Raw genomic sequence first — 21682 nt, 5'->3', positions numbered from 1 at the left:
CTAAGATTTTCAGAATAGTAATCTATATTCCTATAATTTCATTCTTTAAACTTCTAGAAATTTCAATTTAATTAAAAATACTGCAGATAATGTATTATTTTTTTATAATAATGCACTCATTGTAGTTAATTAGTAGAATTAACGATTTCACTACCTTCCTCATCAGTAGTTCCAGTGACAGCTTCACTAGGTTCACTCAATCCTAAGTTATTTTCAGCAATTACACGTAAGTTATAAGTAGTTGAAGGAATTAAACTCCTAATTGTGGCCGAGTGATCTCCTCCACTCACCGATAACTTCTGCACAGGATCTTGCCAACTGGCTACAACGATAAAAAAATCACGTGTAAAATATACAATGGCTGTATATTTACATGTGCTGCCATCTGCTTTCGAAATCATAAACTACATAAAAAGTATTGAAAATAATTAAATATTTGGCTTGCCTGATAGATTTTTATATTGAATAATATATTTAGTAATAATACTATTTCCTGGAAAAGACGGAGTCCATTGTATTGAAATTGTTCTGCTTGTAGTTTCTTTAACTTTTACTTCAACAGGTGCTGCCGGTGATTCTAAAAAAATTTATAAAAATATTTATATGAAATATAAAAATTTATTTCATACTTATAAATGTTTATTACATCGTAAATTAATAGTGTTTTTAATTAATTACATTTAACTTTTACTTCTGTTGCTTCGAACAGATGGCGACACGTGTAGAATTTGATTAAAAGTATTGGATAAAACGATCAGCATCTTAATGAAACTTTACAATTTATATATGTGCTATTAATGGCACATTGGGGACTTAGCAGTGCAATGTTTTGTAAATTTCTTTTGTTCCTGCTAGCTAACATTAGGTCGATCTAATCAAGATTGGAATCATTTGTTTTATTTTATTAACTTGAGTAGCTTTAGTTAATACTTCGCAATAAAACGTGGAAGATTCTAAGGAACAACTAAACACAATTTTAATTCAGACAAATGATTGTAGAATGTAACAGTTATCAGCAATGTTATTGATTTTATACGATACTTAAATATCTATAAAGTAAAACCTTTCTTCACTCTTTTATCTTAAGCATTAAAAACTAAAAAATATTAAAAACTATTAAACTAAACTAAAACACGAAAAAATAATACTATAAAATGTTAATTATGCGATGAATTTTGAATTAAACTAAATTCATATTATTGAAAAAAGTTCAATTTTTGGAAGCTATTCCTCGGACTTAATACCTAATTAAATTGCATTATAAATTCGTATTAGTAACTGGAAATCATGCTACAGTTGGGTTTAGATATAAACTTATTAAATTCTACATTTTATTTAAATAACGTTCATTACGAAAATATACTTTAATCCTCTTTCAAATATTTATGATCAGCAGAAATGCTAATAATTCCTTTAATCTAGCTTAGAAAATTTTTTGATGATTAAAATTATTATTTTTTTTCGTATTCTTAAAACATTTTAACGTAAAAATTACGTGATATTTTCAATATAAATTACAAAAAATAAGCCAATTTATTGATATATATCCTATAAAACGTATTATGTACAGTAAATTTATATATATAACTAAGTAGAAAAATTAATTTAAAATGCTATATCTCACTATTATATATTACTTTTTAATATAGATTTAAATTCAATATATCTAATGATTATTTAATAAATACTAAAGGAAAAAAACAAAAAAGTATTCAATGTAATATATTTCTATCATTCAGTTAAGAAACAGTAGCTTGGAGCAAATCTACAAGACATTTTAAAATCGGAAATTGAAGTAGAACCTGCATAGTAGCATGCCTGAAATACCATCATTCGACCAATCTGGTCAACAGAAATAGGAAAACTTCAAACTGCTAGTATCAAAATATCAACAAGTTCCGCATCCATTTTCCGATATTTTTCTTTCATTTCTATCGTAAACGATTCAGTAAAATATACATATATATAAAAAAAATCGATAATAGAAAAAAAACTAAACTTTTTTTCATATATTTCACACAGTGCTTATAATAGCAATTCTTGTAGAAGCTACTTATAACAGAAAAACAGAAGTAGATATGACACATGTTTCAAAAATCAAAAGAAATTTTTTTTTTTTTTTGATATTTGTGACACAACTATAGTGAAAAATAAATGATACTTACTGTAAGCATTTTATTTAAGTATAAATTAAATATGTTTTAAATCAATGATATGAGTTCCGATTCTAAAGGGTATTTTAAGTGTTTCCGCAAATAATAATACATTAATAATTATGAAAAAAATAATATAGAGCATTATTTTCAAACAATTTACAGTTAATTTTTTAAACAAATTATGTACTAAATGCATTTCGATTTTCTATAAATATCATTTTAATTTATACATTATAACGCCTTTAAAATATTCTTAATAAATTTGTAATATTCTTAAAAATATTAATTTTAAACTTTGTTCATTGAACATAATTTTTATATTCTTCAAGATAATTATTGCAGTTACATTGTACATGAAATAACTGGATGTAATATAACTACTAAAATGGGAACTTTGGGACAAATAAAAAGAGTTATTCATAGGAATACGGGGGATAGAAAATAAGGAAACAGAATTCAAGAAGGAAATTGATTTGTTATAACATCAAAGGAAGAAATTTACAGAAGATTATGTATAAAATATGAAGAATATTCAAATTTCGATTGCATCTGCTGGATATATATTTCTATAATAAACTATATTGACCAGTCGATATAAAAATTTTCTAGTTAAATTATGAGATAAAATTTTATCTATAAATTTTAATAAATTATATAAAATTATTCCAGATAATTTAACATATTAAGCCTTCAACTAAATTGAAAGAAGTTTCTAAATCAATTTTTTAAATCAAAAACTAAAATAAAATAATTTGGTATGCTGATAAATATAGTTTTCTCTATGGGTATTTTATGATTTACACACACTAAAACATAAATAAATAAATAAATGTAGATAAAATAGTAATTTACTAAATAATTTAGTATAAATATAAATCGTTATTCATTTATTTTATTTAATAATAATCAATATAAAGGGTCGTAATCTTTACAAAACGTTGAGTATATTCGCACGTAATTACAGAAACAAATCTACAAATAAATTATTAATTTCAAATAAATATAGTAATAGACCTTAACTACAGAATATAGAAAATGTAACTGAAATAAAAAATAAAATAATTTATATTTCATATTTATTTTAGTAAAATTTAAGAAATTTCATACTGAAGTTTGGAACTATTAAAGATGTTTTAAGAACAGAAACGTAGTCTAAAATTGAAATATTCATTCTAAAAATAGAGCTCAGATCCATAATGCAATGCATACATTAGTTCTTTGGCAGAGGAAGTAATGGAAAACTTCAAAAAATTTCTTTCATAAAATAAAATAAAAGTTAACAAACGTGTTTATAAATTATACTAAATAAGAGAACAAGTTTTCTATATCACACAACTTAAACATTTATTTATAATATAATTTAACAAACTGAAATATTAAGAATAATTTCATGGAAGAGTGTTCTGGACTAAATAAATTACTTTATTTCTACGTTTGAATAGATAAATATGACATTTATACAATTACACATTGTTAAAAATGTATAAGTTACGACCTTCTGTTAACAAGCAACTTGATTCTCAAATCAAACATCTTATCCAGAAGTTAAACTTTTAAAAGCATTTCAGTAAAATTGACTTTTCAATCATTTCAACTTATTTGCTTATTTTCATCTTATTATAAATAAAATTTATATTGAAAAGTTCGTAAAATTTAAGGGGAAGTTTACTTCAATTGCTATAAATGTAAAAATAAACAATTCGTTAGTAATAACATTAAATTTATCTTTATTATAACTTCATTTTTCTTAATTTAATTCCATAATTTTATAGAAATTAAATTTAGTAATTTTTTAACATTTTTATAAAATGTTTAAAATATAATTTTACCTTAATCCTGTATTATTTAATAAAAGTACAAAAAAATTAATATAGATAATTGTGAATTAATATTTTAAACTTAATTCTGTAAATTTATATAAATTTTTAAAGTTAATATATAATTATAATAATAATATATAATAAATGGAAATTAGAAGATTCGTTAAATTTAGTAAATAGCCTAAGTTTAAATTATGTTAAAGTGAATGAGTACGTGATTATGAAATTTAATTACATAATTACATAGTAAAATCATTTATTCGGTTTAAAAAAACAAATCAGGTAAAAATATGTTTATATTTTTTAAGCTTTTACTTTCAAGAAATCTGATTTCAGTCTACTGGATGAAATAATTTTAATGATTTTGCTCTTAAATATAATTTATCCGGCACCAAGCTCATTAAAATATTGTTTTTTTAATGTTAATAAGCAAAAATTATTTCTGATTTACTTTTAATATTAAATGAAATCTTTTATTTTTTGCATTAGTAGAATTTTTTTTTGCTTATTCGATATGATTGTAATCTTTATTTAATTATTACTTTATACAGCATTTTTTATAGTAAAATATAACTAAAATGCTTTTATATGAGAATTATTTCTAAGTTTTTAGAAAATGGAAAATAATCAAAATTTAATTATAAAAAAATCACAATTTTAGTAGCAATTAGAATTATATTTACGTGAATTCCATCATAAACATTTTGGAATATTTCCTATTATTATTATTATTAATTTCTCTAAGAACATTTTCTATTCTTTTTTGTACTCTTTGCTGTTTACAATGATTTTTTTTCCCTTCCAGTCCTCTGAAAATTTTATGCTTTAAATTTAATTTCAAATAATACAAATTTTTGTTTAAAAGATAAATTTTTAATATTATAATACTTATAACCGATTTAAATAAAAGATAAATCTGAATTTGTCTAATTAAAAATACTAAAAAAATTACTTGGAGCTGTTTACTTAGTCAATCTGCATCAATATTTTTTATAGCATTTGCTATTTATAAATCCACTTTGAAATTTATATATATATATATTACGGTTCATAACTTGGATACCACTTTGTCCTCAGATTTATTAAAAATACATCAGATTTATCTGACTTAAATTAAATTAACTGATCTCTTTACATTTTTAATGTATTAATGGAAGTGTTCGTAATAATTTAACAGGTAAAACCTATTAAATAATCACGAACATTTCCAAATTAATACGAAGATAAAAAATTTTTTTTCTTTCACGAAAATAAGCTATAATTTCATTTATGCTAATAAGCCAATTCTACGAAGAAAGAAATCAATTATCTATCAGTTTATAATAGACTTTATGTATTTTACTTATCTACCATAATTTTGTTTTATTGTAACTCATAATTAGTGATGATTCGTATGAAAATCAATAGCTTCACAAATACTTTTATTGTCAGTTTATGAAGGAACCAATCAGAAAAATATATATCTTCAAAATAATTTTAGACTTTTCAAATGAGTTCTTGAAGTTTCTCACCAAGCCACATTTTCTCTATTTTGAAAAGAACCGAAAATTACACTGAAATTGTCAGATTTCTTCCAATCAAACGTTATTCAATTCTTCAATTGAACTCATTTTGCTCAAGAAAAGGATTATTTTCCTTCTTCCCAGCTTCGCAAATCTTCATATGTCAAATATGAAAGTCATGTTTTGTACAAAGAAAATATAATTTAGAATATCAAAGAACATAAAAAAAGAAATTAAATAATAATATTGGTGGAGCAATATAAAATTTAAGCTCTCGCTATTAATACTAGTTTTATTTATTTTTTTATCAGTTATAATATTTTATATTTAAAAAAAATTATTAGTTTCCCAACAGCTATATGAAATTTATGAAGCACAGAATATAAAAATTTTTACCTTGTACGACAAGCTGAATATTAGTTTCGTCAGAACCAAATTTATTGGTAACAATGCAAGTATATAAAGCTGAATCGAGTCTACCAGTTTGAGCGATTGTTAAAACTGACACCAATTTTCCAGGTAGAATTTCTTCCTTTACTTTATATCTATAATAAAGTCTCCGTTTTATACATCATTATATATATTTTATAACATTATTTTATGTTTTACTGCCTCGAGAATTATTTTAATTATTTATTAAATACATATATTTTATATTGTAAAGCGTATGATTAAATATTTTCAAACAAATTTAGTATAACAAGTTCGAAGTAGCTCCTCTTCGAATTAACAAGAGTGTCATCATCATCAAGATCTAATTAATTTGAATTAGGAAATTAATTAATTACATTATTCAAGTTTTTATTTAAAGAATAAAAAAATAAGAAATAATTTTAACTTTATCTTAAAAAATTAGTTTTAAATGGACAGTTTAAAAAATACAAATATATAAGATATACATTAAAACTTGTAAGGATATATCCTTTTAAGTATCGCCGCTATCATATTTCAGATTCTACTTTTCTTCTATTGTTACTCATAAAATAAAAATTTTTTAAAATTTAATTTGAACAAAATATATTATATTAACTAGACTACGTCCTTTTTTAAACCTAAATATAAAAAAAATTAATTGCATATATAAAATTTCTGATGTTTTTCATGTATTTTAAATTGTTATTGATTGGCTTCATAGTTCTTTATTAGGAAATAAATGCGTATATAGAAACATAATAATGATAATAAAAAAATAAATTCTAGTAATAGAAAATTTTAAATGTATAAGTATAAAAAACAGCTTGAAGTTTCTGAAGATTTCTAATAATAATTTTTGATTTACTTCCTATCAGAAAGCAAAGGAGGGTATCGATAAAGATATCGAAATCGTATTCAAATTCAACAAATACTGATCGATAGAATGATCTATCGATCAGTATTTTTTAAACCAATTGAAAATCTGATCATGTTACAATTTATGGTACTAAATAATTAAAAAGATTATCCTCTAAGTAGAGGATTTCTTTGCTTATAAATTTACTGTTTAAATAGTGTTAAATAAATAATATATATCAAAATAATCTACTTTATGTAGTATTTTAAATTGTTTTATTAGTTTTTGAATCACTTAGTATTTTCTAAATACTTTTGTAAAAATAATCTATATAAAACTGAAAGAATTAGAGTAAAAATATAAATTCATGCTTATTGTATTTATATTAAAATCATTCATAAATTATAGTTTTTAAATACTTAAATTTAAGAAAAATTGGTTTTAGATTAATATATTATTTATAAAACGAAAAATAAGTAAAGCTACCATATTACATTGCTAAATATATGAAATATCTTTATAATGAGAATGTCGGTAATTAAAATCATTTAAAAAAAATTCCGTAGCGGTATTTATGACCTTTTATATTAATAAAATGAATATTAATTTTTACACCAGAAAGTCGAACAATTTATGAAACTTTCGTCCTACTAAATAATTAAAAAGATTCGTTTTATTAAAAATTTTTGCAAATTCTTTAAAGTGTTTTATTTAATTAATTAAACAGCATCGTTGTGGAAAATTACAAGGATTAATTAAAAGAATTTGTTGTCTTGAACTTTTTTTTATCTCACATATCTTATTTGATCCAGTTTTACGATGTTCAAAATATTTAACTCACACTTTCAGAAAAATAAAGAGAAATAAAAAATAAAAAAGAATTACAAAGAGAAGATTTCGAAAGAATAAATAAGAAAATTTCATTTTACAAATTCTTTTTAAATATATTAAATGATTGAATTATTTTCGGGTAATTAATATGAATTTTACGAATTTTCGAACGGTAGTTGCTATTTAAAATATTCGCATAATAAATATTATTTTATAACTTCTTTATAATTTTTTATATGCAATTATTACCTTTTATCTGAATCGGGATCAAGTAATTGTTTATCTTTTTCCCACGTCAATGTCAATGGAGATTCTCCAAGGGCTTCGCATTTCAAAATGGCCGCTTCACCTTTAGCAACAGTATGAGTCCCAAACTTTGTTTCAAACGTAGGTGGCGCTGTGCTCCGGGGAGAGAGAGGGCAACAAAGTAAAAATCTTATTTCTAAATCCAATTCTTATAAACATTTGATACATTTTCAATGCAAACGGAATTTTCCTGCATTGAAGAATGCAACTACTTAAAACTTTCTATCGCTATGTTTTTTGTAAAGCTGGCTTGTGTAAGGGACTAAATATTAAAATAGTTTATTAATTTTCGGTCTTAAAATCAAGTAATATATTATATTTTTCATGTAGAAAAATAAATTAAAAGAGATTTTAAAAATTCGTACGTAAAGAATATTTAAAACTTCATATTTAGATAACAGTTCAATGGCTGAATACTCACTGTGAACTGTCAGATAGATAACTTTACTGAGACCGGCTCCTATGCCATTGTTAGCATGGCAGAGATAGAAGCCACTGTCAAGCTTGGTAACTTCCTGGATTAACAAAGTGCCATTGTCGTAAACTCGCCTCTGGTAGGTTGAAAGGACATCGCGGAAGTCGGTAGGATGTTCGCCTAGTAAATAAAGAAAAATCATACTGAATACATAGGATATAGAATGATAAGGGGAAGTTGTCCTGTCACTTTAAAATAGATAAATTCATAAACATAGTGAGAAACAACTTAAATAACAACTTTTTAACATGCAATGGAAGGGTGAATATTTACAATGGTAAATAATGAGTTGATACCGACGGAGAAAAAGTCAAAATTCAATAACGAACACGTTTTATTGGCATATTTTAAAGGTTTTCTAAAGAAAAAATAAGCTTTAAAAAAATCTATCTCAAATGACGTTAAATCCCCGGTAATTAAATTATCGATGCCGATAAAAAAATATGAAACAATAATTAACATTTTATTGGAAATTCACTTTTTCCCCGTTCTTTTTAATTTTTTAAATAAATATCTGTAATGTATTTTAAGCTTATTCTGTAAAGTTTTCTTTTTTAGAAAAGCTTTTTAATTGGAGCAAACATTTAGAAATCAATACAGACGTTAAGTTATTTTATTATAAAAATACAGCTTGATTGTTTTCATATTTGACATTCAGGAAAAAGTAAAATAAAACCATATTCTGACATATCAAATATATATTAATAATTATAAATCAGAACTTAAATAAAATATATAAAAAGAATATGCCTTTTGCAATTCTCCAATACATTCTTGGTTTGGGATGTCCATCAGCTAAGCAATCTATAGTCACTTGATGATTGAGAACAACAAATGCGTTTGATGGCTCTATTACCCAACGAGGAGGCACTGAAATTTATCAATTAGAAATATCAAGATTATATATAGGCCTATTATATCCAATTTTACACAAAAAACAATTCTGAAATTATCTTAATTATAAAATATATATGTTAAGTAGGAATATATTGATGTTATATTCAAGAAAGTCATAAGAGTATTATATAATGTTGCTTAATTTTAATTAAAATAGTTTATTTCTACGTTATAATGGATCACTCTTTTATAACATTGTTAAGTTTTAAAGGAGTGGGTTAAAACTTAATCTAAGTTTGTTGTATTTATTGTATTCCTGAAGCAGTAGACGACTGATTTAACTTCTATATATTTTTATTATAACTTAAATATATTGAAATTCTAAGGAATATAAGTTTATGATTTCAATTTTCTAGAATTTATCTTTATAAATAAATTTTTTCTATGAATTTATTCCTTGTTTAGCCAATGTATAGCCATATATAATATGCAATAGAACACTGAAAGAAAAAAAATTTCTACTTGTTAATTTCTCGATACTTATAGAAATTTTATTTACACATTACAGAGAATATTTTCAAAAAAAAAAAAACAGTTATTAAATTTGAAAAATATTTTATTTATTTAAACAATTTTCAATCATAATTTAATAATACATCAAACGTGAATAACAAGATTTACGTAGATAAATCGTCATTTAAAAAAAATCTTATTTCCTTTAATTAAAAACTACTTTTGTTTGTCGATTATTTTTTAGTAAAAGTATTCATTCATTTGTAAAATAGCACAATATCGAATGAGAATCACGTGTAATTGAAGTAGAAACTTAAGTATTTTATTTAAGCATCAATAAATAATTAAGAATCTACTCCAGTTACAATAAAAATTCGTTGAATGTCTTCAATTTACAGTTTATCTATCATATGCCTGTAATATAATATTTTATTTTATTCCATAAATTTTCAAACATTTCTACGATGAAAGTTTATATTTAAATGGAAATAATAATGTGTTTACTATATCTAATTAAATAAGAATTTTTCTTATTTTTAAAGTATATTTATAAAAATTTTCCATTTAAATTTGTAAATCGTTGCTTAATAAAAACTCACCTTTCACTACTAATGCCGTTGTTCTATTTGTAGTAGCAGCAACATTAGAAGCCACACAAGTATAATTTCCACTGTGACGGAATGCCACCTTTCGAAACACTAAAACAGACGAATCTTCCATATGCTGTAAGGTCACATCTGTTTCTACAGTGACAGCGTAATTATTTTTCATCCAAACCACTCTAACAGGAGGATCGCCTTCCAACACACTACACATCAATTTGATCTTCATTCCTTCGTTAGCGTAAACAGTTGGTGGTAAAGGTTGAGGATCAATCATAGGTGCAACTGGAGAAGAAAAGTAGAATGTATAATGAGAAGCAGGAGATACTGGGTATTGTTTTACGAAAGTTAGAACCTAAATTATCTCGTTATTAATAAACAGGGTGTGGCTAGAGACTGCAAAAGATGCATTTAAAGAAATTTTCCTCAAACATTTATTAATAGTAACGTCACATTCATGCGTTTACACGGAATTAATAATTAAGTTTCAAACTATTCTACGGTGGTTAGATTGCCACACCCTATAATTAAACATACCCAGAACAAAAATGTAAACAGAGCCTTTAGCTTTTTCTCCTTCTCTATTCTTAGCAATACAAGAATAATCTCCTTGATCAGCATTTCTCTGCACATTTTCAATTGTCAACACTCCTTCAGGTGTAACTTTCTGACGATGATTAACTGGCAGCGCTAAACCACCTAAATAAATATTTCATACAATTTTAAGTAGATTTTAAAACAAATGTAATATAATTTCATTTGTCATTTTTTTCATTTATTATTTTTTATGAATATTCATTGAAACAAAAGTTCTTTTCCCGTCATAATAAATTGAATATTTCGTGTTTTGTCTCGTCTTTATCGATTCAAAACTTAATTCAATAAAACTTTAGTATTAGAAAACACACATTTACGAAATTGAAACACTTTCTTTTTCGACACTTCACATTTTTATAAAAGTGGTTATCTTCCATACTTGGAAACAAAAGAATTTTTGTTCGAGGAAAAAACAACACGCTCTCGAAAACACAAAAAGAAAAGACATTTTCAAAATCAGATTTGTGGTACTTGCAAATGCCGAAATTACAGAAAAATATACTAAAATTATTTTTTGTAATAAAAACTTTAAAAAATAAATTTATAAATAAATGATTTTAATGAATAACACATTGAATTTTATTACTATAATCAAAATACGTTTAAAAGAAATCAGATCTCTATTCTAAGTTATACTTATATTGAACCATTTTTTTCCAGGAGAAAAAAGGTATAATTTGTGTTTTACTGTTTATAAAACAGATGAATACCTTCATAGAATACAACATTATCTCTTTTATACCTTTGTATTTTTTAAAGAATCTCTTCTTAATCGATAATGACACAACAGTCGTTTTTGATGGAATAATAAGAAAAAAAAAAGAATTCAAATAATCGAAAATACCTATCATACACCGATGTTATCTTTTTGAAGTTCAATGCTTTCTCATTGATCCTAGTTCTAATACTGATATTACACAGACTAAGGCAACAAAAGTTCTTCAGCTACCACACGAGTAAAAACAACTAAATACCGGACATTGATTGATGGCCAAAACTGAAGATGGATAAAAGAAAACATTACCTTTTTCCATGTTCACTCTCTCTTATTGTTCCTGGTAACTAGAGGATCGCAAGTTGCTACAAAAGGACTTCATTTTTATTATTGTTTTATTAGCTAATAGAGTTATTTTTAACATGTTTGATTTTGTTATAGCTTTATCTCTTATAAAATAAATATTTTTTAAAAAAAACATTGACTATAAATATTGAAACATATTAAATCCAAATTATCGTGTGTTATTCCATTATAATCATTTGTTTTAAGAAAAATTGTTTAAGTAAACAGTTTTAAAGAAACAATTTAAAGATTTTGAATAAAAGTAAACAATAAAGAATAATTTTTATATCTGTTTTCTAATTAAAAAGCGTAATTACTTTTATTGATTTTTTAATTTCGCCTGGAATAATTTCAACATTTTAAAATTTCAAAACAATTATTTCCCATTAGAAAATTTTTAATTCAGTAAGAGAAAAACATTAATAATTTCGAGATAAAAACTTAAAAAAAAATTATATTTATTCTCTACGAATTACTTTAGTGCTTTTTAAAATACTTTAATCGATTGAAATTCTTTTTATATACCTCTCTCCCATATAATTGATTCGATAGGATACCCAGCCACAGGACATCTAAGTGTCAAAGTGTTTCCAGCCACTACAGAAATGTTCTTCATCATTCGAATAAGTGGAGGACCATAAACATTAATTCTCGCTGAGTGACGAATCGTATCCACAACATTGTTGGCCGAACAACTATATTCTCCTCCATCTTCAACTCGTACTTCGGAAACATTGACATAACTGACTACGTGAGCTTCTGACGTCACGAAATCGCCAACTCTATACCTCAAATGATCAGGGATTCCATTATCATCGAGTGACCAAGTTATCTGTGGAAGTGGATTCCCTGAGGCTGCACACTTTAGAGATAGCGAGTTTCCTGGTTTCATTGTATCTTCCAGAAACGTATATATGAAAACCGGAGCTACGTCTGAACAAATAAAAAATATATATATATTTAATACTTTTCTGAAATAAATTTTTTATCTATAAAGTGCTAGAAATTTTATGAAACAAATTTTATTACTCGAAATTTTCACAAATGCTCATAAAATTTCTTTTTTAAATTGAGATAACGTGATTTTCATTCTTCTTTTTTTACAGTTTTAAATCTATACATAATTCTATTCTATTTTTTTATTATGATATTATTTATTGTTTAGTTAATATTTATATATATTAAACGGGTTACTGACCTCCTAGCCTGAGTTCCGCTGTGCCTTGAACAGATTCTATGTTGTTGTAAACGAAGCATTGATACATGCCTTTATCTTCTCTCTGCACTGAGGATATATGCAATATGTCACGTGATAATACTGTTATTCTATCAGATTCAGTAAGAGGCCGTCCATCTTTCATCCATACAACAGATGTTACTGGATGTCCAGTGATGCTACAATTGAAGGTAGCCGCTTTTCCCACATCGATTACTTGCCGTTGAGGATAAATATACACAGACAATGGGGCTGAGAAAATATTATTCATGAATAGCTTATCGCTAAATCTGCCTTCTACGTACGATAATTTTAGAGAAAACAAATTCACTTTACTAAAGAGAATTTTCTAAACAAATGTAATTTCAAGCCGAAAAGTTATTAGTGATTACTAATGAAACTAATTGAACAGTCTTATTTATTAATATTTTAAAAGTTAGAATTTAAATTTAACATTTCCTAATTAATATTTACTCTTAGAATAACGAATCGCTACAATATAAAGTCGAATGATTTGTTATTTCTATTCAATATTTTAAAAGCTTTAAAAATATATTTTAAAATTCAAAAAGTTTTGTTTTAACGTAAAAAAAGACATTAGAATTAAATTATTACCGTAAAAGCTTCAAAACATTTATAAAAAAATAATCAAATTTATTTTTCACAGCTCTTATTAGAACGAAAAAAATTATTTATCATAAGTTTAAATAATGCATAAAGTTTTCTTTTTTACATTAAAGATATTCTTTATAATTATTTTAAAACAAAGTAGAAATAATCACAAAAAATTTCAAATACAGAAATTTAAATAAGAAAATATATCTCAATAAGAAAAAAAAGGGAGAAATGGTTACCGGAAACAGTGAGAATCGTTGTGACTTTCTCTTCTCCAGCAGAGTTATTAACCACACATACATATTTTCCACTGTCATGACTACCGACATACTGTATAACCAAAATACCATCCACTGTCATTGTTCTTGGATTAGCACTCAAGGGGATAAATTCTCCATCTTCTTCTTTGTACCAACTATACGAAGAAGAATGGTTATCTGACATTTATTGATTTTTGGGTTTACATTAAATCAAAGTTGTCAGGAAAGTCTCTATCCGATCCCTGTCAGCAAACTCTCTATCCTAAGCATGACATATTTTCGCAAAGGGGAAATTTGTTTGAATTTCTTTACAATATTTTCTGGTTTTCCAAATAGTTTAGTAGACCATCAGTGGTAAGGTTTCTATATCAAAACAGTGTTTAGTTTTTGTTTAGCTCTCGAGGGATGTATTATATCCTCAAAATAGTTGTTTTTCTCATAGCAGTGTAATGCTTCCTTTGTTTATTCTTTAACTTTATCAAAGTTATAAGAAATTAATAAGGTTTCTATATAAATAGAAAGGCGTTTAGATTAAAACCGATTCTTTATTTAATAAACATTTTAAATAAAATAATTTCATTTACTTATGATGAAAATATACTTAAAATTTAATAAATAAAAAGCCACGAGAGTAAATTCTATATAAGATTTTTATTTCTTTTATTCTCTTCGAACTTAACGTAATTTATCGATAGTTATTTTATAAAGTTTTGTTGAATTTATGCGCGATTGCACAGAAACTCAGTTGTAAGTCAGATAAAACAAATATTGAAATGGACGGAGCAAATAGAAGATTGAGAGTTTAGTATGTAATATTTAACTAATGTCTTTATATTTTAACGCACTATAAGTAAGACTATTAGAAGAGTAGAAAAGAAGACAGAATCTTGTGTCAATACACAAAACACCATCAATATATTATTCAAAATGACAATATAAAATAAAAGAATGTTTAGCTTTTGCTCTACTGCGTGTATATATATATACGATGCAATAAATATATCAAAGTATCATCCATAAATTACTTAAAAATATTAAATATTCTGCAAATATAAAGAAAAACTTTTATAAATAATATATTTTTTGAAATATACATGCATGTATTTAGCATGTAAGTTAATTAGAAGTATTTCTAAACAGAAAATTTACTGTAGTAAATAGAAAAACAAGCGTTTAAATAAATGTTTTAGTATATATAGTCGTAAAATTTAAGATAAAGTAGATAGTATATCACCTGTAAGTAGGTAAAGGGAAAGCTTCTGCAGCACAGGCTAACTGAACTGTTTCTCCTTCCCGAGCTGCAACAAATAAGTGACTATCGGTAATTCTTGGAGGAGAATTTCCATGCGGTTCTGTAAATAATAGAAATTGTCACTATTATTTTGAATATTAACACAATTATATCTAAGCCAATTTATATATATTAATTTTAATTTTATTTTATTGAGCACTGTTACATATCAGCGTGGCATTTAACCATTTATAACAGTAATTAAAAATAAAATATAAAGATTCTTTGTAGTTAGTTTGAATGTTGAAATTAATTAAAGCAAATAAAAATTTTATGTAAAACATTTTTTAAAGTTTTAGTTATGTAAATGATAAAAAATGATCTTACAAATTAATTCATGTAGCCTTTTTTTCATTAATCTTTGAATTTTTTTATTATTTATAAATTAAAAAATATTATTTAGATATTAACTAAACACAAATTTTACTTTTAATGTATCATTTAAATTGATAAAGTAAACAAAACAATAAAAGTTATAATGAAAATAGTCGTAACAGAAAGACAATTGAGAGTTTCGCAGACGTATTACATAAAAAGTAATTACATTTAACTTTTGTTATAATACATTTTGGCATTGATTCGTGACAAAGTTCTTGTATTCAGTTCCTATTTTAATGTTACAGAACGTCTGCTACGAGTTGAGTGAGTAAGTATCAGACCATTTATCCTTTTGTTTAGACTAAAAGCTATCCAACTGTTGTCTAGACTAAAGAAAAGCGGTACTAAGCCATTTCTATGATACATATGTTGTTGCAGCTGGTCTGATAACTTACTTTTTTCCTTCAATTTCCTTCTTGCCAAACCTACTTAATGATATTTTCAGAAAATGCTCCGAATTTCTTATAACAATTAGTTTAAAATATTTTCTAAATTCCATTACAAAATTCCTTTCTTGAATAAATAGTTTAGATTTCAGTTATCTTAAACAGAATTAGAATTAGGCAAAACTTATTATTTCAATATATTTAATAATATTCTTAGAAGTTAACCGATTTTATCCTGTTTTTTAGATGAATAATGATAATAAAGAATTAAAGTTTATTTACTCAACATCATGACATATATATAATTACGTTTATAATCTCATTTTTTATAAGAATTTTAACTTAATAATTTTTGTAGCAATAATTAATTATAGCTTAAGGAAATTTGACTATTTAATTTGATCATTTATGCCAGAGTCTTTATAGCGATTAAAACTGGTATCGCTTAAATAAGTGATAAATATACATCGAAATTAATTTTCTTATAATTAAGATCCAAATTTATTAAATTTGATAATAAATTATGTTTTAGGAAATTTCTCTAAAAATTATAATTAGTTTCTGTATAGAAATTTAATCTTTTTTCCCCATTTTACTTATTTAATTTTGTTTTCTATTCAAATCACTTTGAAGAATTGTTAAAGAATTTTTACTCTACTGGAATTACGTTTAAGAATATTTTTCTGAACTAGAATAGGCTATTTAAGAGGATTTCTACATCATCATCATAATGACTATTTCTGAGGATTTATAGTAGAGGAAATAAATAGCTCTCTTTTATTCTTCTCTGCAGTAGAATAAAATAAATATCGTGAATTGTTGTAAATAGTAAAGTCATGAATTGTTAATTCAATTCGAATGACTTTACTTTTACTTCTTTACAGCCATGGAAAGATTAATTTTTTTTTCTATCATTCAAATAATCTTAAAAATTATAAGAAATTTTCTTGTTTCGAAAACTAATTTTTAAAAATTTCGTTACACATCATTAAATATTTTGATGTACTTTTAATTTACAAATAATGATTCTTTCTTTTCCTTAGTTATTAAATAATTAAACTTTATAACTAAGTTTATTTAGAATTTTTGTTAATTAAATTAATTAAACAAAATTTTAATTTTGATACTTTAACCTTACATCTATATTAAATAACATATTTTAAAAATCTCTATTCTATTTTAGTAAATATTTTTTTTTTAAATGAAACTTCTTGCAGGAAGCAAAAAACTATAGAATTAGAGAACGAAACCAGAATAGTGTCGACTACTATTCTAAAGTTCATCCCTAGCTTTATTTGTTCTGTACTTTGGGATGATTCATGGATCCAAACAGAACATTCTCTAGCTGTAAATCTTCTTTTGTGTAAAATCTTCAAAGAGCATCTTTCAGATATAGGAAATCACTTGGGATTTGTTAGTTCGAAAGTTTTTACTTTTACTTTTTGAATTTTTTTACATTTGTTATTTAAGCGAAATGTTTTTTTAAAATATCAATTAAATTAATTATATATATTTTGATAAATATAATTTAGATAAATATAAATTATTTATAATAAATTTTAAAAAAAATTAATTTATTTTGCCTTGTTTTTTATTAAATTTAACATAATTATATATTATGCTGTTGTGTTAATTTTCATTTTACATATGTATTTTATTATTCTCGATAAAAATTTAACTGTTTCTAATTTAATTTACAGGAAGATATTTATAAATTCATGCAAAAAAAAAACAGTTGAAATGAAAAGATAATACAAAAAAAATAATAACGTATTTATAATTTTAATATTGCTATTATTATTTTATGCATTTTTAATAACACAAAATGACATAAAGTTAAATATAATAATAGACCTATCGATTTTGTAAGCTGTCCATCATCATCATTGCAAACAGTTAACAATGTCTGACGCTGAGTCAAGTGGACTATTTGTCATCTGTTTGTAAATGCTGGACATTATTCTATAACTAGTTAGAAAATTAATATTTTAATTGGACATCACTTCATATAATAATTATCCAAGTAATAAAGCTAATTTTTGAACAGTAAAAATTTATCACTGAACAGCTTAGAAAACTTTTATATGATAATAACAATTTTATATTGATTAAGCTAAACATAGATTTAAAATCTGTGGATATATTTTGTAATTTTTAATGGTTAAAAATAATGTAAAAACATACTTCAAATAAAAACAAAAGAACATATTGGTTAGAAAAGAACATAAAAGGTAATAAGACCTTTTATGTTCTTTTCTAACCAATCAATTAGTCGTTATATAAGTAAAGTTTTGACACATTCGTAATTGAATTTTTTTTATTTCTTTATGATATAAATTGAAATTTCTATAAAGACTCTTCTATGTTTAATAGCATCAATAATATATCGGAGCCACACGCAAATCCTCACGGCAATCTTTCATACGATCTTGATCGACTTACTTGTATCGAACGCAAGAAAATCTTGAATATCCTCAAGGAATGAACACACGCAGGAAAGAAAAGGAAAAAAAAGCAAATACGGACTTATCAATAATAAGTAGATTATAAATATTACTTCAAAGAAATTGATACAAAGTTTCTATTTGATTTCTGTCTTTCCAAGGTACTTTCCAAGTTCAAAGAATGCAATTTAAATGCCACTTCATATCTATATCTTAAGTATGAAAAAAATTGTGTTAACATATTTCTTGGTATGAGAATCTAAACAATTTAAAAAGTCGTTATTCAGTTAAGAATGCAGGAATCCGCGCTTATTTCGCAGAAAAAAAGCAAAAAAACGTAAACAATCTTAGAAAATATTACAAGGATGTTATATAATAAATCGTTTCTTAACAGTGGTTGCATAAAAATTAAAGAATCATATACGCTTAAATAATTTAAGAATATATATAAAATTTTATATGAATAATAATAAAAATAATGGTATAAGTACAAAAACATAGTAATTTAAATTATATTACTTATTCATTTTAGTATCATTAATATTTGTTGATAAAATAAATGTGAATTGTATAGTTCAATTCTATTATATATTTTTACAACAACAACAGGAAGGAACAAAATATTCAAAAATTTTCTGAGGATTGACTACGTATAGATTCGTGAAAAAAGGAACAGGATGCGATACATGGAAATCTGTCAAAATTTTTCAAAGAATGATTTTGTCAAAGAAAAAACTGTCAAATATTGGATACTTTGGGAAGATATTCTAATTTTTTGGACAAAATTCTGTGGAATTTGGAAGAGGAAATTTCTTAAAGTAGAAAACTTATACAGCTTATATCAATTGCATAAATCTAAAGCTGAATCAAGCGAAACATGATTCATATTTAGAATATTTATGAATGAGAATTGTAAAGCATGATTTTATGTAAGGATATTCGCTATCGTAGCTTTAAATCCCGCTTGAAAATATGTGCAAACTACATTACTAATGTCCACTTTTATCATCGAGTTTTACTCGGAAGAAAATATAGCATTCTAGAAATGTTTGAAAATGTTTTTAGAGTTTAAGTCAAGAAAATATTAGAAAATTTAACGTATATTGTTTTAGAATTTAGAAGCATAGTATGAAGCAAATATTTCTAATATGTTAAATATCACAACATGTGATATATTAAAATATCTTAATAAAATTAATTTTAAAAATAATTAAAAATAAATATTTTTATTTATTAAATTTTTTATCGTTTAAATTAAATTAATAACCACTTTTAAAAATTTATGACTACTTGCAATACATATATTTCAAAAGTATAGACTTTAAAATACATAGTATATATTTTAGAGACTATATATATATATAACGTATTATACAAAGCATTTAATATATCTATTTGTAATTTATATATAGTGCATTCATGTCTTCAAGACAGAAAAACTGAAATTGTATCTATCAAGCAGCACAAAATGAACGAATATCAATCATATACTACACAATACATCGTTTTTTTATATCTTAACTTAAAAAACTTTTCCTAGAAATATATAGGACTAATATCCGCAATAAAATTGCTGAACTCTTCGAAATTAGAAACACGCACATTTATAACTTACAAAAGTAGGATTCTGTAGTTTTTTATATCTGTTTCCATTTCATTTTTTACACAAGAGACAAAAAAACTGCTAAAACATTTCACCAAATCTGTACAAATCTTGAATAATACGTTTCTATTTTGAAACTATTCAGATACCAGTATCTTATAGATGCATCTTATAGCTATATAAAAAAGCATCATTGAACAGAAAATAAGTAGTCACCCATGTGTGAAGAACAAACCATCAACCTGGAATATAAAGCTATATTTTAGAGTTGTTTTTGTCATTAACTCAGTATTAGCGTGTGTATTAAAACTACAACTATTATTATGAAATGTACTACCACTCACAATATATTGATGTGAAGATTTATATTCATGTTTTAAATTACAAGAGAAAAATATCAAGTAGAATAAATCATAACCAACATTACTTTCCCTAAGCAATATTCTAGAAATGAGACCTCTCTACGAATAAAAGTTTGAGAAATATTCAACAAAATAGCTTTTAAAGTTTATTCGTGATCTAAAATATCACAGCAAATAGTCTATAAAAATTTTTAATACACGAGTTTGGATAACTGTTAATTTTCTTCCATTAATTTCCATAATTTATTCTTGATTATAAAAGAAAACAAGCAATTATTTATTGTGACGTCGTCACAATGCCAGACTGCAATTTTTAATCATATTTTTAATTTATTTAATTTAAAATATACGCTCTCCATCTCAAATTAGTAGTAGTGGCTTGCCTCTGTACATCATACTTTTCCTTTAACAACAGAGTCGTGCCAGTCATCTCTCTAACTCCTTACAGGGTAACATTGTCTGAATTGAAATAACGTGACTTCCGGTTTCCATCGATAGTTCTTATATAGTTAAACGAGGCCTCCTACTTCTAAGCTTCCGATATCTTCTCTCTGATTTCATCTGTCTAACTCGTTCTTGTGACAGACAACGGACGATAGTAGTAATTTTTAGGTCTACAGAATTTCAAATTGCAGCCCAAATATAAATTTTCATCATTTCTTTAAGTACATTTTAAGATTTAACTATCAAATTAATTTATGCTGCATCAATTAATTTATTTTTATTGAATTTTATTGCGCATTAAATGCACCGATACTATTCAAATCGTATAGCCAACATCTCCTCGTTTTATATAAAATTCCTTCCATTTCAAATCACAAAAAAGTAGATCTGTTGAAATTCTTATTGCTGTAGTAGAAATATAGAAAGTTTATGCAGATAAATAAAGAATTCTATGACGAAGTATTTTTATATAAAATAGTTGAAGTAGAAATTTTAGTAATATTTAATATATAGAACCCTACACATTATAGTGAATAATATATTTTAACTATATTGAAGAGGATTATTATTTAAGTTATGTAAAACCCATTTAATACTTATTCTTTATAGATTTAATGGAAAGGATTACACGATATAAAAACGTTGAATTATTCATAATGTACATTTAAATGAATATTACATAAAGTTTCTACGTTATATGGTATTTTATCATTT

General features: G+C 24.5%; 1 protein-coding gene across 2 annotated transcripts in view; it reads right to left on the bottom strand.

Annotated features, from left to right (window-relative positions):
• Positions 1-21682, bottom strand: part of LOC136985434 (cell adhesion molecule Dscam1-like) — a 216609-nt gene that overhangs the window by 71364 nt on the left and 123563 nt on the right. For both annotated transcript variants that reach the window (XM_067282718.1, XM_067282717.1), the window contains exons 5-16: positions 15295-15412; positions 14040-14215; positions 13168-13437; positions 12495-12902; positions 10850-11011; positions 10310-10597; positions 9111-9230; positions 8307-8480; positions 7829-7976; positions 5875-6023; positions 446-577; positions 155-322 (exon numbers count right to left, since the gene is read on the bottom strand). In XM_067282718.1, the coding sequence (XP_067138819.1) occupies positions 155-322; positions 446-577; positions 5875-6023; positions 7829-7976; positions 8307-8480; positions 9111-9230; positions 10310-10597; positions 10850-11011; positions 12495-12902; positions 13168-13437; positions 14040-14215; positions 15295-15412 (2313 nt within the window). The remainder of the gene's footprint in view (positions 1-154; positions 323-445; positions 578-5874; positions 6024-7828; positions 7977-8306; positions 8481-9110; positions 9231-10309; positions 10598-10849; positions 11012-12494; positions 12903-13167; positions 13438-14039; positions 14216-15294; positions 15413-21682) is intronic.

The sequence above is a fragment of the Centruroides vittatus genome, unplaced genomic scaffold (genome assembly GCF_030686945.1).
Source record: "Centruroides vittatus isolate TY-2023 unplaced genomic scaffold, ASM3068694v2 contig_970, whole genome shotgun sequence".
In the NCBI taxonomy this organism is placed as follows: domain Eukaryota; kingdom Metazoa; phylum Arthropoda; class Arachnida; order Scorpiones; family Buthidae; genus Centruroides; species Centruroides vittatus.
This window is presented reverse-complemented; position numbering and strand designations above follow the sequence as displayed.